The 26,896-nt window shown below is 36.7% G+C and overlaps 1 protein-coding gene across 1 annotated transcript; it reads right to left on the reverse strand.

The window, feature by feature from the left end:
* Positions 1–9,620: 9,620 nt before the first annotated feature.
* mogat2 (monoacylglycerol O-acyltransferase 2) lies at positions 9,621–25,095 on the reverse strand. Its single transcript, XM_007259444.4, has 6 exons — positions 24,886–25,095; positions 19,137–19,315; positions 13,429–13,633; positions 13,131–13,305; positions 12,631–12,830; positions 9,621–9,981 (listed from the first exon to the last, which is right to left on the reverse strand). Exons 1-6 carry the CDS (start codon positions 24,983–24,985, stop codon positions 9,827–9,829), a joined length of 1,014 nt encoding a protein of 337 aa, XP_007259506.3. The 5' UTR covers positions 24,986–25,095; the 3' UTR covers positions 9,621–9,826.
* Between the last annotated feature and the right edge of the window lie 1,801 nt (positions 25,096–26,896).

A 26,896-nucleotide genomic window follows, 5' to 3' on the forward strand; every position in this document is an offset into this window, starting at 1 on the left:
GGGCGTGGATCACTCCCAAAACTTAGCTATAATACATAGCTCCACATATTGCTAACAATACATATAGGCTAGTGTTAGCCAGTTTGACTATTCACTTCCATTCCTTAGCATTGTTTAGCATTAGCATTGACTGACACATATGTATAAATTGTACATATGCACAACAATAGCCCTGCTATTTGATACAGGCTACTGTAATTAATACATTTAATATGTAGAGGAACATATATTTTTTGTCCTCCAAAAGATGATTGAAATATAAAGTACTGTGTAATTTTCATTGCAGTTATTAATAAATCTACCTAAAAACTATTGTATATATGCAGTTATTGAGTGAGTGAGACAAGCATTTTAGAATTGATTTAATATTGATTGGGGAAATCCTGTGTAAACTCTATCATTCTTAGGAAACTCCATACTCATGCTGACCTAAATACTCCTGGCACCACCTGACGCAGTTATGGTAAACTGGATGTCTATAACAACCGTAAATACTAAAACAAACCTAGCTTGGAATTTAAAAGTTTAGATTAGACAGCACATTTACTCAGGACCACTACCGACTTTAATATGGCCCTAAGCAGAATTTCATTTGGAGCCCCCATAACAACACCTCAGCACCAGATTTTTCATCATTCCATAGGCTACACTGTGAGTAATGTACACACTATCATTAGCAATATTAGTAATTAGCTTATATTGTATTGGTGTCATTCTGGCTATTGTTTTTTAACCTTACAGGAGTAACAAACTCATAAAAATACTTTAATTCATTTTTATTTTCAAGTCTATATTTTAACAGGTAACACTTACATTTTATTTGGTTGGATTTTATTTGGTTACATTTTATTTGGTTTGATCTAATTTTAGCCACCTGGCACATTTTGGATTCTAGCTGGCTAATCTAACCAGAATATAAAGTAAACGGAAACTTTACACTCATTTTTCTGGTAAGAAAGGCTACCTGATCAGAAACCTTTTCCCTATAACCGACAGCAGCTTAACCCACACAGCTTTCCATCCCGCTACTCCCTTAAACCCATACATCACCCACTGCCCCTCCCAAACTACCCCTTCTATTTTTAAGCCAAAGCTGGAGTCAGCAAAAATAATTTAGTTCCCCTTTAATCAGAGAAACAGCAGAATCAACATTATCTTTAAATGCTAAGGGGTTTTCTTTGTTGATCAAATCACTGATGGCTACAGCTTTAGCATTTTGTAAATCCAAATTTAAACAGGAGTAATGTGGGATAATGTTTAACACAGGAGGAATTTAAGTGGAAACAACCATTTTGGAGTAATCAGGAGATTAGCAAAAGGAAAGTGCTCATGCTATGATAGACTAAAGTGACAGGGCTAGCTAGTTTGCTAAACTAACAATGTCAATATATTTAAAATTGATAAGAATTTCCTTCAGAAAAGTAATCAAATCTAACTACCCTGCACACTACAGTGTGGCACATTGACTTCTGAGGTTGTGTTATTGTTTTGTTGGCATATAGCTAAGCTGTTAGTGTCTGTGAGGGGGAATTGCTTGGCAAGTAATTTTAGCCTAAATGCTAGCAGCAATAAAAGCAGTACATCAGTGTTTACTTGAAAAACTTGAGATGTCTACAGAATATTTTTTCCCTGTTAGAAACTCAATTTTCAAGTACAGAACAGTCAAAAGTTTGCACACAGCATAAAAAGAGTTATGGTTTATTTGGATATTATTTGGAGTTTGGATATTTTTATCTATTCTACATACTTCATACTAAAAAACTAGTTAGTATTAGCAATTAGTACATAATTGGAACACATCCACAGTTCCACTGCTTTACAGCTCAATGCTCAATAGGGGATTTATATCCCTCTAGCCCAAATTACTTTTTCACCAATGCATTCATCAGAAAGGATGTGCACAAAAATAAAATAAATAAATACAGGTTAATGTAAGTCTGTCTAGTTCTATCATACTTAAACAATACTTGGACCCAAAAGCATACTGCTCATACTGCAGAGACCATGCATATTTTTCTGCCAGTGACAGTGTGAGAGAGTTTGTTGACCTGTTGACCAGTTTCTCTGTCTTTGAAGTTATTTTAAAAGACTTTTTCTTTCATATTATCGCTGGCATGTGGCCTTGAAGGAACTACTTGAGCCAGTTATGTTGATAACATTTAGAAAATCTCTGTTGTTACATTGTTTCAGTTGGAGTGAGGCAGACACGACTAATGCTGCTTTTAATTTGTCAGATTTTTCTAGTTCCATGTAGGAAATGTTAAGTGGAACACTGCTACAGTCAGATTTCCTACTTGAAAGTCAGAGGAGCCTCACCAACCTCAAATTTAGAATCCAAGATGGCTGCCCTTACATCAATAGTAGTAAAAGTAGAAGTAGTTATAAAGTTTTATAGCACTTCTATCTGCTTGTGTTGTGTTAATTCAGTCCACATCTATCTGTGGACATGTTTCAATGGTGTTTGAATTTGCAGAATACTGCATAATGCTTTGGTACTTTGGCTAGTTTTGCTAGCAATGCTAACCTTGGACAGTTGTATAAATGATTGCTGATATATTGTTGTATTCAGGTATGACATTATTTCCAGCTCTGACGTTTTACAGCCGAGGTAAAGTTTTAAGAACTTGGTAGCGAATACAGATGAACACGAGCCCCAGAGGCTCATTCACAGAATGTATTGTCTGTTGATTAATAAGCACTGTCTATGCAAAAAAACACAAATAAATAAAAATAAAATGAAGTGGAACACAGCATGAGTCTAGTTTATCCCCTAGACTATAACTCTCTCACCACCCAGCATAACCTCTCACTGAATGCAGTCAAATCCTCACAGCAATTCTGCAGAATTTAGTGGAAAGCATTCCTAAACCATGGAGACTCTACTACTACTATAAAACAGAATCAACTCTTTTTAAATATCCTTAATTTCCGAATAAAAAGGAAAAAGCAGCTGTACCATTGCTTGTATCTAAATAGTAAACATGCCCCCAGCCTCACAGTGCTTTTCTAAAAGCCCACAGTGATGTTTAAACTGGTGAAAGTAGGCGATGCAGGTTTTTATGGGTTCATGGTTTCAGTCTCTGGCACTCAGCTGGGATGAGGAAATAGGTTGCAGTCTAGACTCGACTGTGCTGAAACTGTGATTACAGTATTACAGTATCTGCAATCATATCAGAAGTCCAGCTGGCAAAGACTGAACATTGCTGTCACTGATTGATTCATATCTTTGTCCTTGACCATAATTTCTTTACAGGCTCAAGGGTGTAGTTTTAGTTCAGGAGTTTGGACCAGAGAGCATGCTCGACATATTTAAAATCTTCAGAGCTATTTTGTGATTAATTCATAGTGTAGCAACAGCTAATAATGCTCTGCTCTGCTAATGTATGGTTCTGAGGTGAATGCTGACAGAATGGACTACTGGATTACATTACATTACATTTTCTGCTTGATATTTCTGAACCTTTTATTATTGTTTCTCCATCTTCCCTCCTTCTATTTATCTAGATGGTTTGCTACTTGCTGGAAAACCCATTACAATAATTGCAAAAGTATGCATACAGGTATAGCAGAACCATGCTATGGGGTGTGGCATACTTGTGATATTATGTGGGGTGTAACTGTAGTATGGGAATATCTTAAGCATGATAATAAGTGTGCTGGAGGTATGGTAATTAATGCAACACATCTATAAAATAATAAGTGTAATGGACGTAATGCAGGGGTGTCCTGTACGCAAAGGGCCAATGTATTTTCCATTGTGCAGTTTTTCACTCCAGCCCAGCAGAAGCCTATGTCTTTCGTTCTTTGAAGACTGGCCGGCTAATTAAACCAGTGGAATCAGATGTGTTGCTGGGTGTACCATTATGTGGACAAGTATTGTCCTGTTGGAATAGTACACCAGAGTGTGCATTCAAAAAAGTTAGGGCCACTGGTTGCAGGAGCTCATTAAAGTAATGGGCTGGGGCTCCAAGTGCTACAGTTGTGGTCAAAAGTTTACATACACTTGTAAAAAAACATAATGTTATGGCTGTCTTGAGTTTTCAATAAGTTCTACAACTCTTATTTTTCTGTGATAGAGTGATCGGAACACATACATGTTTGTCACAAAAAAACAGTCATAAAATTTGGTTCTTTCATAAATTTATTATGGGTCTGCTGAAAATGTCACCAAATCTGCTGGGTCAAAAATATACATACAGCAACATTAGTATTTGGTTACATGTCCCTTGGCCATTTTCACGGCAACTAGGCGCTTTTGGTAGCCATCCACAAGCTCCTGGCAAGCTTCAGGTCGAATGTTTGACCACTCTTCTTGACAGAATTGGTGCAGTTCAGCTAAATGTGATGGTTTTCTTGCATGAACCCGTTTCTTTAGCACTGTCCACATGTTCTCAATGGGGTTTAAGTCAGGACTTTGGGAAGGCCATTCTAAAACCTTAATTCTAGCCTGGTTTAGCCATTCCTTTACCACTTTTGATGTGTGTTTTGGGTCATTGTCTTGTTGGAACACCCAACTGCGCCCAAGACCCAACCTTCGGGCTGATGGTTTTAAGTTTTCCTGCAGAATTTGGAGGTAATCCTCCTTCTTCACTATCCCATTTACTTTCTGCAAAGAACCAGTTCCACTGGCAGCAAAACATCCCCAGAGCATAATACTACACCCACCATGCTTGACAGTAGGCATGGTGTTCCTGGGATTAAAGGCCTCACCTTTTCTCCTCCAAACATATTGCTGGGTGTTGTGGCCAAACAGCTCAATTTTTGTTTCGTCTGACCAGAGAACTTTCCTCCAGAAGGTTTTATCTTTGTCCATGTGATCAGCAGCAAACTTCAGCTGAGTCTTAAGGTGCCTTTTCTGGAGCAAGGGCTTCTTTCTTGCACGGCAGCCTCTCAGTCCATGGCGATGTAAAACACGCTTGACTGTGGAGACTGACACCTGTGTTCCATCAGCTTCCAAATCCTTGCAGACCTGCTTCTTGGTGATTCTTGGTTGACTCTTGACCATCCTGACCAATCTCCTCTCGGCAGCATGTGATAGCTTGCGTTTTCTTCCTGATCGTGGCAGTGACACAACTGTTCCATGCACTTTATACTTGCGTATAATTGTCTGCACAGTTGCTCTTGGGACCTGTAGCTGCTTTGAAATGGCTCCAAGTGACTTCCCTGACTTGTTCAAGTCAATAATTCGCTTTTTCAGATCCACACTGAGTTCCTTTGACTTTCCCATTGTAGCTTTTGTAGCTGAGTCTAATCACTGGGTCAAATGAGCCCTATTTAAATGGGCTCATGAGAAGTCAACAGCTGTAGTCAATCAGAATCACTTACAAGAAGTGAAGAGGCCATGACATGAAGCTAATTTGATTGACACAACTCGCTACATCACCAAAATTGACAAATTTTGTTGCTGTATGTATATTTTTGACCCAGCAGATTTGGTGACATTTTCAGCAGACCCATAATAAATTTATGAAAGAACCCAATTTTATGACTGTTTTTTGCGACAAACATGTATGTGTTCCGATCACTCTATCACAGAAAAATAAGAGTTGTAGAACTTATTGAAAACTCAAGACAGCCATAACATTATGTTTTTTTACAAGTGTATGTAAACTTTTGACCACAACTGTATATATATATATATATATGTATATTGCATGCACAAATTTAGTCTAATCTGGGGTTAATCTGGGGTTAAATGTATTAAAATTGCTGCAGGCTTTAGACAAACCTTGGCCTTAATGATAACCCTGGATGCTGACAGCTATTAGCATGATTAGCACACCTGTACTTTGTACACCTGAGCTTGAAAAAAACAGCTAATGCTGATCAGTGATCACCTTTGATATCTGACAGCTGCAAAGATGTCTGATAATAGATAATAGTGAAGAGCACAAAATCACGTATCTCACACACTCATTTGCAGTCACTGTCAGATGTTCTTGTTTCGTTAACACTTTACAATAATTTGAGACAGAATGTCTCAACTAATCATTAGGACATTATTAATCATCATGACCCTTATTGTAAAGTGTTTCTGTTGTTTCTTATAAAACAGCCAACCTTAGTCTATTGGACTACTGTTTATATACAGTGGAGATAAAATACAATATGACAAAATATGACAATAAATAATTGTCAAAAAAGTATATAAATAATGCAGTTCTCACAGTTTGGATATATTCAGTATATGGACAAAAGTATTGTGACACCTGCTCATTTATTGTTACTACTGTATTCACCTCTAGCCCATGCCTGGCTTTAGACATGGTGCCAATAGTTTCACTTTTATCGGCTCAAACAAGGCCTTATCTATTGGCAGTACCTCTCTACAAGGACTAGACAAGCTCTATGTGTGCATTTAACTAATAAGAATGGGCACACTAGAGTTTCCATCCAGAATGTAATCCTTTTAATCAGTTTATACAGTGAAGGAAATAAGTATTTGATCTGATTTTGTAAGTTTGCCCACTGACAAAGACATAAACTATAATTTAAGAGCAGGGTCATTTTAACAGTGAGAGACAGAATATCAAATATAACATCCAGAAAATTACATACAATTTATCTGCTTTTAGCAGAGAGAAATACGCATTTAATCCCCCATTAAGAGTTCTGGCTCCTACAGACCAGTTAGACGCTCCTAATCAACTCGTTACCTGCATTAAAGTCAGGAACAAGATCATAGATCTGCACGAGGCTGGAATAGGCTATAAAACTATAAGTAAGATGCTGGGTGGGAAGGAGACAACTGTTGCTGCAATAGTAAAAAAATAGAAGAAATACAAAATGACTGTCATCGATCTGGGGGTCCATGCCAAACCTCACCTTGTGGGGTATCCTTGATTATGAGGAAAGTGGGAGATCAGTCTAAAACTACATGAGAGAACTTGTTAATGATCTCAAGGTAGCTGGGACCACAATCATCAAGAAAACCATTGGTAACACATTACTCAGCAATGGAATAAAATTCTGCAGGTCCCCCTACTCAAGAAGGCACGTGTGCAGGCCCGTCTGAAGTTTGCCAATAAACACCTGGATGACTGTCAACGACTATTTCACTGCATCAATAGGAGAATGGGTGGAGCCATGTACTGTAAAATCCTGACTGACAACCTCCTTCTCTCCGCCAGGACATTAATAATGGGTGTCTGGATCTTCCAGCACGACAATGAAGCAAAACATACAGCCAAAACAACAAAGGAGTGGCTCAAAAAGAAGCTTAGCCAGTCTCCAGACCTTAATCCCATAGAAAACTTATGAAGGTAGGTAAAGCTCTGAGTTGCCGAGTGACAGCCTCAAAATCTTAATGATTTAGAGATGATCGGCAAAGAAGAGTTGAACTAAATTTCTGCTGACATGTGACTGCTGTGCTTTCAAACAAGGGTTTTGCCACCACGTATTAAGTCTTGTTTGCCAGAGGGATCAAATACTTATTTATTTTATTTTATACAACCCAAATTTCTGGATTTTATTTTTGATATTCTATCTCTTACTGTTAAAATGAAAATTCACATAAAATTATAGACTGTTCATGTCTAAAATGTACAAAATCAGCTAGGGATCAAATAATTATTTCCTTCATTGTATTCTCTTCTTTTTAAAAGCTGTGGTGTGTCAGTAGCTGTTTTGCTGCTGTTTTTTCTATAAATAGAAAGATTAAACATATTAAATGTTATGGATGGAAAGTGAGTGGACTCTAATGGGCTTAAGATGAAAGATCACAGTGTTGTTTTTCTTCACCGCAGGAGAGATGAGGATCCTAATGGGTTCAAAGTACAAACCATGAAGGACACACACCTCAGGCAAGCTCACTCTCTTTTCACACTCTCACACACACACACACACACACACACACTTACATTCTAATGGTACTGTAACATTCAATTAGTCACCTGCACATCCTGTGACACATTCAGTTAGTGATGTTTTTGTTTAGTAAATGTTAAAGACTCCTGATCACATGCAGAACACTGCCCATTGTCCACTTAATGACGGAAACTTGATTCATGCAGTCCTAAATAAAGGCCTTTGATACAGAGCCACATGCCAGGTGATGACTTCTGGCCTGAAATGTCCTCTGTCTCTGCCAGCACTGGCCGTCTGGACACTGGTGGCACTGAAGAACATTCTTGGCGAGTACCGCCCTATACCTGCCCCCACAACGTAAGGCCTGACGTCAGGAATCAGGGATGCTAACTGCTGTCTTCATTAGTATTAATGCTAATGCTAGTTACCCTTAATGAGCATTACCTCTTATTCTGTTACTCTTTATTACTATTAATGCCAGCCATTCAACTCTTTATTAGCATGAGTGCTAAATATTGGCATTATTAGTGTTACTACTGAGAAACAGTAGTTCTTTACTAGCTCCAATTGCTAACTATGTTATTTTTCATTACTAGTTACAGTAATTGTGTAACAAATTTACCTTGAATGATAATGTTACTATTTTTACCTGAGTTTCTCTTTATTACAGAGATCCTACCTGTCATGGAAGTTCAGGGAGCCCTTAAAATTGTGTTCATATTCCTTTTATCTAAATATGTTGTATGTCATACAGGATAATTCCAAAACATTTTAGATCATTTAAGGCCTCTTCTAAATGGAAGGACTGAGCTGATCTCCTCTCTCTCTCTCTCTCTCTCTCTCTCTCTCTCTCTCTCTCTCTCTCTCTCTATCTCTCTTCTGTCTGGCCCTGTCAGGTTAAATGCCTCTCTGTGGTCAGCATACTGGCCCTTGTCCAGTCTGAGTGTGGAAACCTGTCCCCTTTGCCATCTCATATTAGAAGAGGTGTGTTGCAAAACTGAGCATGAGGTTAGTGTGTGAATCATCTGAGGTCAGGAATCAAACTGGCCAAGTCCACCCAGAACTACGTATGTTGGTCAATAAAAATTGACCTTTCCATTGTGTGGCTAAACCATATATATACAATACAAGGTTTTCAATTTGGTCATTAAAAGAAACTCATAATTTTTAAGTGGTCTCTTAATTTTCTCCAGAGCTATATATATATATATATATATATATATATATATATATATATATATATATATATATATATATATATATATATATATAAGACTAGTGGAGGTGGAGGAGAGCATGCCAAAATGCATAAAAACTGTGATTAAAAACCAGGGTTATTCCACCAAATATTGATTTCTGAACTCTTAAAATATGAACTTGTTGTTTGAGGTCTAAAAGCTCTGCGTCTTTTTTGTTATTTTAGCCATTCTTATTTTCTTCAAATAAATGCTCTAAATGACAATATTTGTATTTGGAATTTGGGAGAAATATTGTTCATAGTTTATAGAACAAATATTCACCCTAATGAGAAACTTCATCTCAGTGTATAAAACAATACCAGTACAGTGTAATTTATCAGACTTGCTTTTTTTTCTGTCAAGTGATTGCAGTCAGTTCTTTCAACACAGGTCTCTGACGTACTGTGTGATGAAATGAACAGAACATTTTACTCAAGTTGTTCCGAATCCCTCTGATAGATGCCACTTTCAGACAGCATTAAGTTTAGAAATCTGGTCTAGTAACATCCCCAAGGCTCATGAAAAATAAGTTACTACATCTGTGTCATTCATGCAGTAATTGAAATATAGAATAAATTAAATTAAACCATTAATTTATTTAAAGCTGAAAAATAGCACAGCATAAAAAATACATCATCGTTAATATTTCATTTAAAAAACACTGTGGCAAATTATCACATTAGCAGCATCATCACCAGTATTGTTCAGTCTTTCATTCACTGTGTAGTTCTTGTTCTGGCAGCTATTCAATAACATTTTCTCTCACACAGAGCCAGCAGCTCTCATAGGCACTCCAGGTGTGCATCCTCAGGTATGCCGTGTTTGGCCTTGTGTTCCTCAAACAGCTGTGAGAGTTCCTCCATGTAGAGCTGGTGAAGAGCGTTCAGCTCATCATTCGAAGGTTTCTCATTTTTCACTACTTTGATTGGCTTTCCAACTGCAGAAAAGAAACAAAACACTCAATTATTCAATTATTACTTTAATTATTTAATACCTCTAAAAACCCTTAAACTGGAGCTCTATTATTTAATATTATTTATCATTATTATTATGCAGTATCCTCTATGAATTGTTCAGTATTAATGTAATTCAGTATCCACTGTAAGTTATTCATTTGTTACACAGTAAGTCTACTATTAATTATTAAGATTGTATTAAAATTATCCAGCGTCCACTTTGAGCTGTTTATTGTACAGTATCAACTATGAATTATTCAGTGTCTGCTACAGAAAGTATGATTATAGTGATTGATTATAGTTGATTATAGTGATGATTATAGTTCCGTAGATTCTAGTAATTAAACTACTGTCAATATCCGCTATGATTGATTCAGCACCGACTATACTTTTTTCAGTATCATCTAAGCTTTTTGTAGTATCCACTATGAATTATTTAGTAGCCACTATAAATGACTTGTTTTGTTTGTTTACGTATTTAGTTACTTAGTTATTTAATATCTACAATCCTTCAGCGATCCAATGTACTAGAACACCTTTCCTTCTGATATCACCTTGCTGAATTTCAATTTCCTTTAAGTTTTTACGTTTTTGGTAGAGGAATGCCTGGTCTGGGTACACTGCCTGGCCAAAAAAAAAGTTTCCACCTGGATTTAAGTAAGTAAATGATCTGGGGTTGACACTACAGTTGGTCAGGTCTAGGTTCAGCAACAGTATGTGCTGAAAGAATGAGGTCAGCTGACCACCTGAATATACTGAATACAGATCAGGTTATTCCATCAATAGATTTTTTATTCGCTGATGGCACGGCCATATTCCAAGATGACAATGTCAGGATTCATCAGGCAGGAATTGTGAAAGAGTGATTCAGGGAGCATGAGATCATCATTTTCACACATGGATTGTTCACCACAGAGTCCAGACCTTAACCTCATTGAGAATCTTTGGGATGTGCTGGATGGAAGGCTTTGTGCAGCGGTTGGTCAGACTCTACCATCATTAATGCTGCAAGATCTTGATGAAAATTAATGCAACTCTGGATTTAAATAAATCTTGTCACATTGCAGAAGCTTATTAAAAAAATCCACAGTGAATGCGTGCCGCAATTAAAGCTGAAGGTGTTCCAACTTAATATTAGAGTGTGTGAATTTTTATTTTTTTGGTGGCAACTTTTTTTGACCAGACAGTGCATCTAGAGGATCTACAGATTTCTCAGTGGCCTGGTGTGTCTGCTTATGTGGATGACCAGTCTAGACTCTCTACACTCTGGAGTAGCCCTCAGAACCTTTTTTTTTATAAGGGAGCGAGAGACATAGCCCAGATTGAATGTGTGAGTAGATGAGAAATAAAGTGACACTAAGCATCCCAACAGGTGCTGATGCAACCCTTCCTGCAGATGCCATCAGTGTGCATCTGTACACACAGGGAACAGGCCATGACTGTCAGGTTTTATCTGACCTCACTTTTGCTGCATGGCTGCAGAGTAAACAAAGCAAAATTTAGCTTTTGTAATGCTTTTTAAACTGCCTGGCCCAAAAAAGTCACCACTAAAGAAAAGGTCACACAGTCTAATATTTGGTTGGGCCTTCTTTAGCTTTGTTTGCAGCACGCATTCACTGTGGCAATGTTTCGATAAGCTTCTGCAATGTCACAAGATTTATTTCAGTCCTGTGTTACATTAATTTTTACCAAGATCTTGCAGCATTGCTGATGGTAGAGTCTGACCTCTGCACAAAGTCTTCTACAGCACATCCCAAAGATTCTCAATGAGGTTAAGGTCTGGACAAAAAATGATGATCTTATGCTCCCTGAACCACTCCTTTCTGGCATCGGGCATCTTGGAATATGCCCGTGTCATGAGGGAAGAAAAAAATCCATTGATGGAATAACCTGGTCTATATACAGTATATGCAGGGAGTCAGCTGACCTCATTCTTTCAGCACATACTGTTGCTGAACCTAAACCTGCAGACCAACTGCAGCATCAACCCCAGATCATTTACTTACTTACATCCAGGTGGCGACCTTTTTTTGGCCAGGCAGTGTATTAGTGCAATGTGTTGATGAGAGTGGATAAGGCTGGGGAGGTGTCAGAGGGGTTATCATGTCTCAGCACACCAAAATGGCGTCCACTGCAGAGAACTGCTGCCCTGAGCCACCAGTAGAGATCTGCTGCCCTAAGAGGAGTGCATGGTATGTATTTGGATTGTGAACTTTAGCAACATTTTGTATGAACTACAGTAGGTTAATGAGTTAATGAGCTATTTTTCACTTTTTGTTCAATTATTAGTTCCCCCACAGAAATTTGCTGCTCTAAGGGCAGTGTGTAGTGTGCATGGGCTACATGAAGCTGGGGGCTCTGCTGGTATTACAAAGTAATTGTTAAAGTGAAATATTCTACTGTCTTTACAAATTATGTGAATGAATGGTGAATGAGATGTGTGTGAACTTGTTGTGTACTGGTATTAGATTTTATTAAAATACTTATAATAATTATATTTATTTTAAAGTTAATTGCCGCAGCGTTTAGGTCAGGCTACTGGCTTGTGGCTGCATTCAAATACCTAAACGTCCACTTCTAAATATAGTCTGACCTGCAACTACATATAAATGGCTGTATAACCGACATACCAACTGTAGTGATGCGCTTCCTGTAGGGCATGAGGCCAAAGCTATACTGGAAAATCCCTCGAGCATGGAACAGTGGCAGAGAAACACCCATATATGTCTGCAGATGGTCCTGTATCCACCTTAACCAGGTGCCCCTTGGGTTATCCACTTGATCATACAGCTCGTTCTCTCCAAAAGAGTAAACTGGGACCAGGTGAGCACTGTAAGAGAGAGAGGTACAGTTAATCTCTTAATCTCAATATCCTCCCTACCCTGAGGATATTATATAATAATATATAATTAAATATATGTCATAGATATCAGTAAGTCATGCATACATATAAACCACATAATCAACAGTATTAGAGATTTTTAACACCTTGATAACATGACATGATATTGTATTGTATTTTCCCTTTGTCCTATTACTAGAAGCTGATTTTTGGTTGTAGCCAGTTGTAGAATGCTCTATAAAAATGAATGTAATTTAATAGAAATACATATGTAACTGTTGTTCATACCCATGTTCCATTGCCAGCTTTATGAAGCCCTTCTTACTGGTCAGCAACACTATGTTGGTCCCAGGATGGGAGTCCAGTGCCTCTAAAGCTCCACCCACTGCAATGACCACGGCATTACCACCACCTTCCCTTTGCAGCAGATAACTGGCACTGTCCTTATCTGATGGAATCAAACCTGAAACATGCACACACATATTTACTTAAATTACTAGCTTTATTTAGGTGTTTTTATTATTTGATTATTTGACGATTGCTTGCTGTTCTAATATAAATATTAGATCTGAGAGGTTCTCCTGACCTGCACACATGATGTAGTCTCTGAAAAACGGGGCTCTGAACCACAGAGGCAGCATCAGCAGGTAACTGTCCAGGCCTGGGAACAGCTTGCTGAAGCCGGTGGCCTGCGTGCAGAAATGAGTGAACGCTCCGGACACCATGATGCCGTGCGGATGGAAGCCCAAAACATAATTCTGCCTGGGGTCCAAATCTGCCGTCTTCACCAGCTACAAACACATAACACAGTCCTGTTCATGAAGCTATTTACATCATTCACCATGACCATGCATCAGTCTCTTAATTTTATACTTTAAGGTCTGTGGCAGGCTGATATCACAATTATTCAAAACTAGCATGCTGAAACATGACATCACAATAGCCCATATGTGCCTTGCAATACAAATGACAACACAATTATTCCAAACTAACACTCTAAACAGTGAAATCACAAGTAATCAAAACTAGCAGACTGTTGATCTATGACATCTCAATAGCCCATATGTGGCAGGCTGCACCAATGACATCACAAATAATTGAAATATTAGTATGTAACTGTACACATAGTGTATATGCTGATGGTTTAATAAAGGGGTTTCTAATAAAGTGGCCAGAGATGTGATAAAGTGCTTGCATCTCTCTCCCTCTTACTGTGATCAGTGTATTCAGGTAAACATATGGTGGTCTGAGGGTGAGGGTGATATATAGGTTCTGTTTTTTCACCTCTTCAAATCTCAAAATCAACGGATACAGAAACAACTGAAACACAGATCACTGTTCAAGACTGAACGCTGAAGCCGACCTGTATAAGCAGAATCAAAACAAACCCCTGCTCTGTGCCCCTCTTCATGTCTGCTGTACAGGAGGGGTGTCAGGAGTTCAAGGCAGGTGCAATAAACAGGCCTGCACCACCTCGACCCACCCCCCTTTCACAGAAAAACAAGTGTGAACTCACAGTGAGGATAAGAGATTAAGGATTAGGCTGAGGCTGGATGTATTCGGCTATATGCACTGCCCTACAAATTCTCACGTGTGGAGCTCTGATGTGAATATGATCCTTTATTGCGCTGCAGGATGAGGTGGGAACTTTAGACTGATTTATCAAACTGGTTTAGGCCTCCATCACACCTCAGATATGAGGAACACAGCGTTAATCTGATCTCCCCCTGCTGTAAAGCAGCTTCAGGTTGGGTGAGAGAGAGAGAGAGAGAGAGATGGGGGAAGACAGAGGAAGAGAAAGAGAGAAGGAGGGAGAGACAGAGAGATAGAGAGAGACAGTGTGTGTGCATTCATGTGCAGTATTGTTTCGCAGTTCAACCATGTCCCTCTGTCTCTCTCTCTTTTTCTTTTATGATTTTATTTAATTATTTATAAAAAGATTATAAAAATAGTAATAAATTCTAATGTTCTTTGTTTAATATGTTTAAATTATATTAAAAGCTAATTATATTATTCTGGATTATCACATTTTATCCTAAATTATATTAATTTTCTGTTATTATCCTGTCTCTCTCTCAGCTGCTCTTTTTGAACTATGTTCTGCTGCAGTGTATCGAGCGCTCCAGTGCTTTCTCTGAACTGTTTGTTTCTCTCTAATGACCCTTTACTGATCTAACAGACGCTGCTTCTGTTTCTCCAGCAGACAAACTTTACATGTTAAAAGCATGCCTGCCTCTCTCTCACAGTCATCTACTCAAACACCACTACCCTCATTAACCCTTACAACCAGGAAAAAATATTCCTCTCTACGATAAATTATTATTAAATTATTATCCATTAGGAATGATTCAGTATCTACTATGAATTATTCAGTTTTTAGTATAAATGATTCAGTATCCACTATAAATGATTCAGTATCAACTATGAATTATTCAGTATCAACTATAATTGATTAAGTATTAACTATAAATATATTTAGTTTTTACTATGAATTATTCAGTATATGCTATAAGTTATTCAGTATCAACTATAAATTATTCCGTTTATGCTATAGATTATTCAGTATCCACTTTGAAGTATTCAGTTTCTAATATAAATTGTTCAGTATATCATAACATTATTCAGTATCAACTTACAATTCAGATACTAATATAAATTATTCAGTTTCTAATACAAAATGTTTCAGTTTCTACTATAAATTGTTCCAATTCTACTATACATTGTTCAGTTTCTACTACAAATTATTTAGTTTCTACAATAAATTGTTCAATTTCTACTACAATTGCTAGTAGATACTGACTAAACTATAGTTTATAGTAGAAACTGAACCATTTATAGTAGTAACTGAACAAATTGTAGTAGAAACTGAATAATGTACAGTAGATACTGAATAACCCATATAAGAAACTGAAAAATTAGAAACTGAATAATGGTTTATAATTTTTCAGTTTCTTATATGGGTTATTCAGTATCTACTGTACATTATTCAGTTTCTACTACAATTTGTTACTACTATAAATGGTTCAGTTTCTACTATAAACTATAGTTTAGTCAGTATCTACTAGCAATTATTCTGCATCCACTATTAATTATTCAGTATCTGCTATACATTATTTAGAACCTACTATATGAACTGTTTAGTATTTACTATCAATTATTTAGATTCTGAATAATTTTAAGTATAAATTGTGTATAAAAATATATATTTTTTTTTACTATGAACTGTTTGGAAACAACTGTTTGGAAAAACTGTTCCTTTCTGTATCAATGAGTGTGATGATTTAACCCTTTTTAAGATTTTAAAAATCCTCAGCACTCACTCTTTCCTGAGGCTAAAGTTTTAGTGCTGAATTAAGAGATGCTCACATCACAGCAAGCAGCTGATGAGTGGAGGAGCTGCTGAATTAGTGATGGTGGTGAACACAGCATTACAGCTTAACTAATTTCTCTTTCTGATGCAGGCTGTGCCGGGCAGCCGCCACGCTTCCTCCCTCTTTTTCTGAACACATGATGTAGATAGTCATATTTTATGCCTCTGGGCAATCTCAGAAAATCAGAAAAAACTGAAACGAGGCAGAAAATGTTTCCCTTAACTATTGAAACAGCTCTTAAAGCTTGTTACAGTAATGCAACTGGTACAAGAACAGAGAAGAACACTGGTTTTGTTGCTGACAGCTCTCGGCACTCCAACCTCTATATTTTACTCTTTTATTGCTTATGTAAATAGCATCATGGTAAAGCATTTTTATTTATTTTACATTGTTTGTAAAGCAAATTGTAGTCCCCAAAGAAAACAACAGTCTGTATAAAACTCAGAGGACACATGTAAAGAAATCTCAGTCAGTTCATTTATTTGGAACTATAATGTGTTCAAACTTGGTTATTATTATTATAATTTTTCAGGGAATTCTAAAAACTGGCTGCATTTCCACTTTAATGTTAGTACACCAGGTTTGGTGTTTACTATCACACTCAAAACAGTAAAGGTTTAAAAGGTAAAGGTTCTGTTTTGCTGCTGAAATGGACAGACCAGATAAGACGTACCAAGAGCTTACATCCCTGTATGATAAGACACTATCTAAAAACACTATCAAATTCATCTTTATGATATAACGCTTTGTACTGTACTTTTAACTCTGGAAATACCGCAATAAAGCCTTCTCACAATGTAAACAACGATTATGATGTTTCTGAAACAGTGTAACTAACACATTTAGTTTAATTTTCTAGAGGAAAATTTAATTTCTGTAAAAGATATCAGAATTATATTTTTGATGAAATAATAAGAAATATGATCTATATATTAGATACATGGTTTCAAAAACATCATAAGCACAACCATCATATTTTGATATATATATCAAATAAAAGCATTTAGCTCTTCTCATGTATGACCTTTTGAGAGTAAATTGTATCTTTAAATTCACTTTCCTACAAGCATGGAGGGTTACTTCTTGCTTTGGGAATTTTATTAATGGGAAAGTCCGTCAGCAGCAGATAAGAGAACGCCTTCATGAGAAATCACACTGATGTCAGACAGTCATCTGATATATTTCACACTAAATTCTGAGCCGTGGAAGTTTCCTAAAATGTTCATTTACTCTGTGGAACAACATATTAAAGCAGCAGTTCAGTAGAAAACAATAAATAAGCGATATATGTGTCTCAATTAGCACAGCGCTAATGCATCTCAAATCATCACATACTCTCCTGTAACTGTGAGAAGATGTTCAGTCATCTCTGATAGATATGCTTATGTGGTTTCTGATACTGTATAAAGCACTGTACTCTAAAACCTGGGCTACAGTGTGCTAGCATCGCTACACATTAGCACTATTAGCTTCATTTGTATCCACACTTCTGTCCGTATTTTAGATACATTAACAGAAACTTAAACAAGTCTGTTAGAGCATACTCACACATATGTGCAGTTTGAGATGAGGGTATGATGATTTCTTGAAGTAAGCTCCATGTTAAGTTATAGATATTAGCTTCCAATGCTTCTTAGTAACATTAGCTGTGTAGCTCCAATATGAACGCACTAGCCCACTTCATAAATCTGGGTATTATTTAGTAGATCCTCCTTTTGCAGAAATAACAGCATCTAAATTCGCCCTTATGGCTTCCAATAAGCGTCTGGCTTCTGGTTGAAGGTATTATGGACCATTCTTCTTTACAAAATATTTCCAGTTCAGTGAGGTTAGATGTTCCCCAAGCATGGACAGTCCTAAACCATGAAGTTGAACAATATTTGTTTTCAGGTAATTTGAGAGTTGTTTTGAGGCTCCCATGTTGCCTCTCCAGTAAAAATGCAGGAGAAAACTTGCTATAGGCCACCTTAACCCTTTACCATAATTGGATTTACCTTTGTGTTCCAATAATCAGTGCTAAAAGTTTTCAAATCAAAACATTTCCTTCGGGACAAATAAATTTATCTAAAATCTAGCTATCTATATCTCAATGACAAGGGTGCCCAAATGTATGCACCTGCGTAATGTTAATATAAAATAATTTAAAATAATTATTGCACACTTTCAGTAAATCCTACAAACTTTATTTCACTTCTTAAATGTCACTGTGTTCATCTGCTATATGATATATTTAACTGAAATTGCTGATCTGAACCACCAATGATTTACAAAGGAAAATAAAAGGGAGAATATAACCTAAAGTATCAGAATGACAACATCACTAGTTTTAGCGTTTTTTTGAAAATAAAAAAAAAATTATAAAGTGAATGCATTACATCTCTGTCAATCCTGCTCAATCCAGCTCAAGACCAGCTGGTCTGCCATATATAAAAATAGAAAAATGGATGCTCTAGACAGGATTAGTGTTTGATGGATAAATTACAGAGTCAGATGTGTGTTGTCCAGTAGGTGTCAGTACAGTGCTGATGAAAATGCTTTCAGCACACAGTAACCAGAGAGGACCCAACTGTGTGATCGTTGAATGACTAGAAGACGGTGATGCACTTCTTCTTTCACTTATTACATGACATTTACAGCATTTAGCTGATGCTCTTATTCAGAGACTTACAAGGTCATTTCTGTTACAAAGTTGAGTCGATGTAGTTTTCCCCAAGGACTATTATTGGTGTAGCACTGCATAGTTAACCAGAACTGGAATTGAAGCTCACTAGCAGGCAGTGGTGTTATCCACTGCACCACACCAACCACCTACTCACTGTTATATGTTCAAAACATCATGACAAGTCAGATGTGTGTGTGTGTGTGTGTGTGTGTGTGTGTGTGTGTGTGTGTGTGTGTGTGTGTGTCTGTGTGTCTGTTTTACCTGCATGGGGAAGTAGTCCCTCACATAGTTCCACAGGGGCATGCGGCGGAGCAGGGCGCATTGTCTGCCCCCGCGAGACGGAGTGTCCCAGTCCACAAACCACCAGGTGGCATAAAGAACACTCACCAACCAGAACCGAGTGAACAAGAGGTACAGAAACAGCACAATACATATGGGGGCTGAGGAGAAACACAGAGAGCAAGACAAATGAATACAGGTGAATGTACACACTGAACTCTATACACTATATATATATAGACTTTCAACCAATGCTCAAAAACCTCCGCATTTACAGTTACAAAGCTCAGGTACTTTAATATAGGGGACATTAATACTCAGTTGATTATGTAGAGAGTAATGGATAATAATCTTTTTTGTTCAACTTTTAGGAATTTTCATCACGAATACAACAACCATAGAAGTGAATGACTAGGTGAATCTTGGTTCTCATTTATTCAGACACTAGAGGGTGCTCTTAAACAAGTGTAAAATGAATGGCTTCATATGAAGCTTGTTTTATAAATGATTACAGGTTTTAACACAGAAATATGCTCTCAGTTCCTTGTGAGCACTATATCTGTATACATTTACATTTTTATGATAAGAATGTTGAGTCAGTAGTCTTGCCCGGGGATTGGTGTACAGTGGTGTGGTTTTTCAGCAGGATAATCAAACCTCACTATGCTACAGCCTGCCACTGTTCTGACCTGTCTGTGTCTACATCCAAACAGCATATATATATATATATATATATATATATATATATATATATATATTACACAGGCAGTGGTATATTCTGAAATACATTTTAGGGTGTGAAATGTATTTTAGAATGAATAAAGGTACCAATAGTAGTGTTAGCACAAATACGGAGAGTTGTCTTTACCTCATTTTTAAATCAAGTTTTGACTTTCCCCACTGAATAAATCACTTTAAACTAATCATGTTAAGATAAGCCGTTGGAATTGAATGGGTTAATAATACAGCATGCATTTGTTGACTGCTAAGAGTTAAATGAAAGTGTGTGTGGGTTTAGTGTGTGGTGTGTGTAGTCCTGTGGGGGCTGTAATGACAAAAGTTCCCTCACATCAGCAGAAGAATTGCTTTATCTGCACAGTGGTGTGCTGAGCTGTAGCTCACTGATTAAAGCTATAGATGCTGCATCTTACTGTCTTCTACATTTAACATTTTTTACCACCACTATTATTCAAGAAGTCAAGAATTAAAAAGAAAAGGTCATCCGATTTTCATCATTTTGCATAATTATGATGTAAAACATAGTGGTGTCAATTGATAAAAAAAAAAGATCAAATTAATCATAATGAATTTTCAGGAATAATCATGATTAATCATACTTTTTCTGCCTTAAGACTAAGCTTTTTATAAATGTGAATAAAATAATGAGTGTTAGAAATACTATGTATTATGGGTGCCAATTCCTTTTAAAATATTCTAATAATCACAATAATATTTGGTGTCGAAATCAGGCTACATTTTTTGAAATGCTGTTACATAACTCTATTTTTGGACGGGACAGACAATATTTTTCTGTTTAAAAATGTCAGGGTAGTTTAGATGCTTTTTAAACTAGAATAATGTAAAGAGCTTAGTTACAGAGTTTAACCTAGGGTTTTAATGGAGAAAATAACGCTAGTGTAGTTCCATATTCCACATTTAGCAGCTTGTGCTCGTGTGTGTGTGTGTGCACTAACATTTAAGCATGAAAGAGAGAGAGAGAAATAAAATGAAAGGTAACCTACCTTAATGTTGACAGCCCAAGAGAAAAGTAATTTAAACACATTCAAAAAGTTTTGTAAAATCAAGATAATAGTAAGAAATAGTCAGAAAAGTTCACAGGGGTGGTGAATGGTATCAGAAATCTAAACCTCTAAAAGCTCCCTTACAGAAAATAGTACACTGCCTGATGCCTGAGACTCTTTTAAAGTATATTATTAAAATACTGAAAGGATACATGCAGGGAATCATGTAATAAAATAGCCCCCAAGGAAAACATGATTGTAGTACACTGTAGTACACATTAAATGTTGTATAAACATTTAACATGTCTATATTTGTGTTGTATTCATGGCAACACACATTTTGTATCACCCCGGTAAAGAAATCTGAGTCTCTACAACAGTGTTTTTCACCTGTGGTCTTCAAGGCCCGCTGCCCTGCACATAATAGCCGTTTATCTCCTTTAACACACCCAGTTTAACTCAATAATAGAGTGTTAATGAGCTGATTAGTAGGATCAGGTGTATTAGGAGTAGGGAAAACACTAAATGGGGCAGTGGACCTTCAGGACCAGGGTTGAGAAACATAGCTCTACAACAGGGGCGGAGCCAGAAATTTTAAGGGCTTAGTCCAAATCTACATGATCATGCTTACCTCAGATAATATTTTTTTTATTTACGGCTAAAGTCATTCTGTGGAGCTTATTTGGATCCTAACGCTTGTGCTGCAAATTACTAATTTGCTAATTTTCTGAGCTCTAGTTTAAATAACATCAGGAAAGCAAAAATTAGGCATAAATTTGCATTACTATAGTATGCAGAAAACAGAGGTACTACAAAGTGCTCCTGTATGAATAAGCAGAGCCAGTGAAATGGAAGGTAAAAATGTAACCAAAATTGTATTTAAAAAAATCTTGCGAAATGGTTTAGTAATTTTATGGCACTCTTCATTCTTCTGTTACGTTCGTATATAATATATCATTTACATTCACACAAAAATATGTTTGCTGTGCACTCCCAGGGTTGTGCAGAGTTAAAGTGCTATACTTAGTACAGCACAGTATACATTACATTGTTACATTTGTTACAATTGCAATATTACATAACATTAATTAAATGTTATAAAGTTAACTACGTTTTAACACAGTAACTTTTTGTCACATTCATTACATTGCAGAACATATTTACAGTGAATACATAGTCAAATTTAAGGCCCTTGTGAAACTAAATCTGAGTTCTAATTGGGTTAATTTAGCTCCTTTGGTCCACCCATGTAAATTGATAGTATGTTTAATGAGTGTCATCCAGAAGTGGATGTGGAATGGGTGGGTGTAAAAGTGGGTCAGGCTGAATCCTGACCAATCAGTCAGAAGGCTAACCTAGCCCTGCCTTCTCTTTGAGTCTCAACAACTGAACCAGCAAGCTGGTGAGCTGTCACTTAGCAACCATCTCAGTGAGCAGATGGCAAGCAAGTAAGCTATCCAAATATTTACCAAGTTATGCCAGGATTTTGAATGTGTGAATTCCATGAATGCCCATCCAGTAGTGAAGTGGATAAAGGTCTGCCGTTCTTTAAGGTATTGTCACTGTATAGGTATAAAACTGGATATGTTTTTAAATCAGCATGGGCACAGTGGAGCCGTCTAAAATACAACAAGCATTTGCAGCAAACATTTAACTGAGGCTACTTCTGTGATATATCTGGCACAGTTTTTGTTTTAAGGCTGTCTGCCTTGCCATGGTGATGTAAACAGTCCTCAGAGAAAAGCAGGAGTCTGAAGGAGTCATTTTTGGCAAGTTTGAGGAATGTTATCATATTAACAAGATTAGTACTATACAAATATTAATATACAGTATAAACGGTGTTCCCAGGGGTTTTAACTAACATTACCCAGAGCTCTGCCTCAAGCGTTGTAATGCTAACAAGATAACCATAGCTAATGTTTAATAATGCTAACCATGTCACACACACACTGTTGACACATCTGAAACATCTTTTCCCAGCTGAAGTTGAATCTGTTAAATTTTTCTTTGGGGGGGGGGGGGGGGGGGTTGTCTGAGGGCTGTGGTTGACTCCTCTTAAAATGACAAGCTTATATCCTCAGTAAATTTAGCTAACTTTAGCTACCTGCTAGTTACTAAGCTAGCTAGCTCACTGAGATCACAGAGTGCCCCACAACACTCTAATAGGACAGGAAAGTTCAATAGACACAATTCCTCAAAACGTTTGAATTTAATTCCTTTTTTGTAAAGCACAGTATATTCAATTAAATACTCTATTATAACATACAAATGTTTACTGTCTGTAGAATTAAACTGATTCCAGTAATTTAGTAAGAAAATGCCTATATAAAAAATGCAAATAGCTATAGCTAACAGGGCTCATAAACTATTGTTCTTATTTCATCTCAGATATCTGAAATCATAAGTGACTGATTTGATAGTAATAATAATCTCAGTGTATATTACAGGCAGTTGTATTTGTTAATTGGGAGATTTAACATGTTGATTTACTGTAACAGGAGCTAGCATTAGCATAAGCAATTTGCCAACTAGAACAAATGTAATGTGCTGTAAGTTTCTGCACTTGTTTGAGGCTCTCTCTCTCTCTATCTATCTATCTCTCTTTCTCTTTAGCACATGTGTGCATGTCTCTCTCTATTTGTAACTATTTTGCTTGGAATAGTTAGTTTAACTACTGAAGGAACAGAATCTTCATTCTATCACATTTTCATCAGGTCTATTTATTACGAGCAGACTGATCAAGCTACATTATACAGATTTTTATGTGTCTAAATTGCTTGTACTTTGGTAAAAGAAAAAAAAATATATATATATAATAAATGGCCAATACTAAACCATGTTTTACCTTAAATACCAGCATATTTATGTACAGCATAAATAAATACATTTTTAATAAAACAAATCAACAGCCTGGTACTGACTAAAATAACAATGTTTAATAGATTGTAATGTGTGTGAAACAATATAATTATATAGGTTAGTTTTTTTTTTACCTTTTGTGTTGCATCTGCATTATTTATTGGCAATTGGTCATCCTGCTCTCTAAGTATTGGCATCAACAAATCAAAATAAGTAAGTCGGGTGAGTCCTAACTTTTGACTGCTAGTATGTTTAATCCTCAGACCCTGCCTCTGATGCTATATTGATTTATAAGATAACAAATCAATTAAGTAAGAATAAGGGGTAAATGAATGAATGAACATATGAATGTGTGAATAAATTAAAATATATAAAAAAGCAAATAAATAGCCAAAGGAAAAAAATAGAAAAAAGGAAGACAGAAACAAAGAAAAATTGTGGTAGAAATTAAAATAAAAAAGGAAAATAAATGATACAGTTCACAGGCCTATTTGATTGGATGTTCATGCTCATGCAGTTCTGGAGTTTTGCCATTTTTTTACAGTGTTAAAAATCCACACCCTACTGCTTAGTCCTAGCAAAGTAAGCTTTACAGCTACTGCTACTGTTATTAACTAAAAACACAAATAATACAATCATCACTACTTAGTGCACAGTGATTACACTGGCAAATCACTTCAGAAATGACCTTTGACCTTGCACCTACAGAATCACATCCCAAATATGCTTTAGTTTAATGGTTTGTAATTTAATCATTAAGTAAATGTGACATTTTGAAAGAATTTCTCTGTGTAAGCCTAAAAACAAAACCAGATATTTCTGCAGAAATGAAAAATGAACTAACCATGAGGAGCTTAGTGAGAGAGATGGAGTAACACTGTTCTGAAAATAGCTGCCCAATGTAACTTTAGTGTTTACTTTTATATAAATATAAAACTGCACTCCTGCCTGTCCTTAATGTTTTGCTTCTGTTTCTGTATCAAGATCAAGCTAGAGTAAAACCCTGCTGAGTATTTTAGGCTGTTAACAGGAATGTGATCAGTCCAGCTCTGAAGTTCAAGCTCAAGATGTACATTACACACACCCACACACAAACACACACCTTCACACACATACAAACACACACTTACCCAAAGCAAGGAAGGAGAAGACCAGCTTCAGCACAGCGGCCGTCTCCAGCCTCCTCTTCAGAGGAATGTTCGCCGGAGCAAAGTCGATTTTCATGGCCATAATGAGAGAAAAGTAATGAAGCAGAAGAACCAGAAAAAGCAGAGGAGCGATAGAGCAGAGAAACAGATGAGTGAAGGAGAGAAAAACAGCAGGAAAGAGTTCAGAGGTCAAAGTCTGCCTTTGTGTCACACTTTATCGAGTACTCACCTCAGTGTGAAGGTTAATTACCACACACTTACTCTCCCTATCAATGCATTCAGACTTTTGATCTACATCCAAGGAGCCGATCAAAGGACACACACACACACACACACACACACACACACACACACACACACATCCAATGAAGAATTGCTTTCTTATTGAGTGTGGAGGCTGCAGCAGAGCTTCAGTGGTTGCAGCACCAGCCCTTTACACCAGCCGTGACAGTGAAATTGTTATAATATCTTTATCCTGTATGAAGCACTCTAAAAAAACAAAGATTTCAACAGGACAATGCAAGAAACCTCAAAGATGTAGCAGGTGTGGAGCCAAAAAATAATATTAAAACCCTGAACTAAACACTGTAACAGTATAACACAATAAACACTGTATTATAGCCTACCATAAATATTATTATATTTATTAACATAAACATTGTAACCAAAGAACTGTAAGCATTATAACAATGCAAACACTATACAATAAAATAATACATGAAAATAAACACTTTACCCCTATAAACACCAGAGACAACTTAATAAAAATTGTAAACTCTAAAAATATAAACACTTTAACTATTAATATTATAACGTTTTACAAACTAAAGCAGTAAAAACACTATTATACCAAAACAGTGTACCCATTAACAGTATCAGGGTTATAACACTAAGAACTGTACAAGCATTAGGGCTGTTAGGTAAATCATATATTCATCTTTATCGCAATATAATTTTTTACAATAAATACTTTAAAAGAGCTGTGATAGCATGCATTGTCTTTTCAGCAGCAGAGGTACTTTTCATACTGCATAGAGTGCTCATGTAACATAACTAGGCTGAAGGCAGAGCGAAGTAGGGTAAGGTCAAGTACAGCCTCTAAAAGAGGATCCGGCTCAGTTTTACTGACCGTGAGCAGCTGATTGAGCAATGGAGACTTCAGAAGAGAAACCCAGAGCTAAGTAGCTTATTCACTCATAGTAAAAACAAAGAAAGGAAGGAGTGAAGTTTCTGACTGAGCGTGTTCTCACTCTCTATGACTGAACATAACCTGGATTCGGATTCATCTGCTCTGAAAAGAGACCGCATCACACCTGCCCAGTTTAAAATGATTCTTCAGCATGCTCTGTGCATTTACCCATTCTCACCAGAGAGGGCCCTAAATATCTCCAATTCCAAAACTTACGGACATCAGCTTTAAAAATGCATTAAAGTCCCTGGAAAATATGTGGTGCTGAAGGCAGCATGTCGCTCTGATATATATCAGTGTATGTCAAATCATTTTTCTGACACACATCACATCATGACAGACAGTGGCTGGTGGTTCTGTCAAATATTGTTGAATTATGTTTATTGACGCAGAGCTGTCTGAGGGCTTGGCGACCATAGGCTTGTTCCCTTTACATAGTAATATTTCTCCTTAAATCCTTCTTTATATAACTTTAACACTTAAAAAACTATAAACACAAGAAGGTCAACACTATAATACAGTAAATACAACGATGCAATTAACAGTATAAACAGCATATTATTTAAATAATTATAATAACCATAAATAATATATGCATTGTGAGTGCATATGTAATTGGCCAAATGCATACCTATATTGTTTAGTATAGTTTAACTGCATGGTGAGGCACAGTATTACTGCATATACAATTCTCCATGCAACCCACATGCTTTAGACCTATTTATGTGTGACTCTTCCTGAGCTCAGTTAGGACAGGTGGCCAGTGTTGGTGCAAAGGGCTCCGAGCGAAACATTAGCCCATCT

The sequence above is a fragment of the Astyanax mexicanus genome, chromosome 20 (genome assembly GCF_023375975.1).
Source record: "Astyanax mexicanus isolate ESR-SI-001 chromosome 20, AstMex3_surface, whole genome shotgun sequence".
NCBI lineage: Eukaryota > Metazoa > Chordata > Actinopteri > Characiformes > Acestrorhamphidae > Astyanax > Astyanax mexicanus.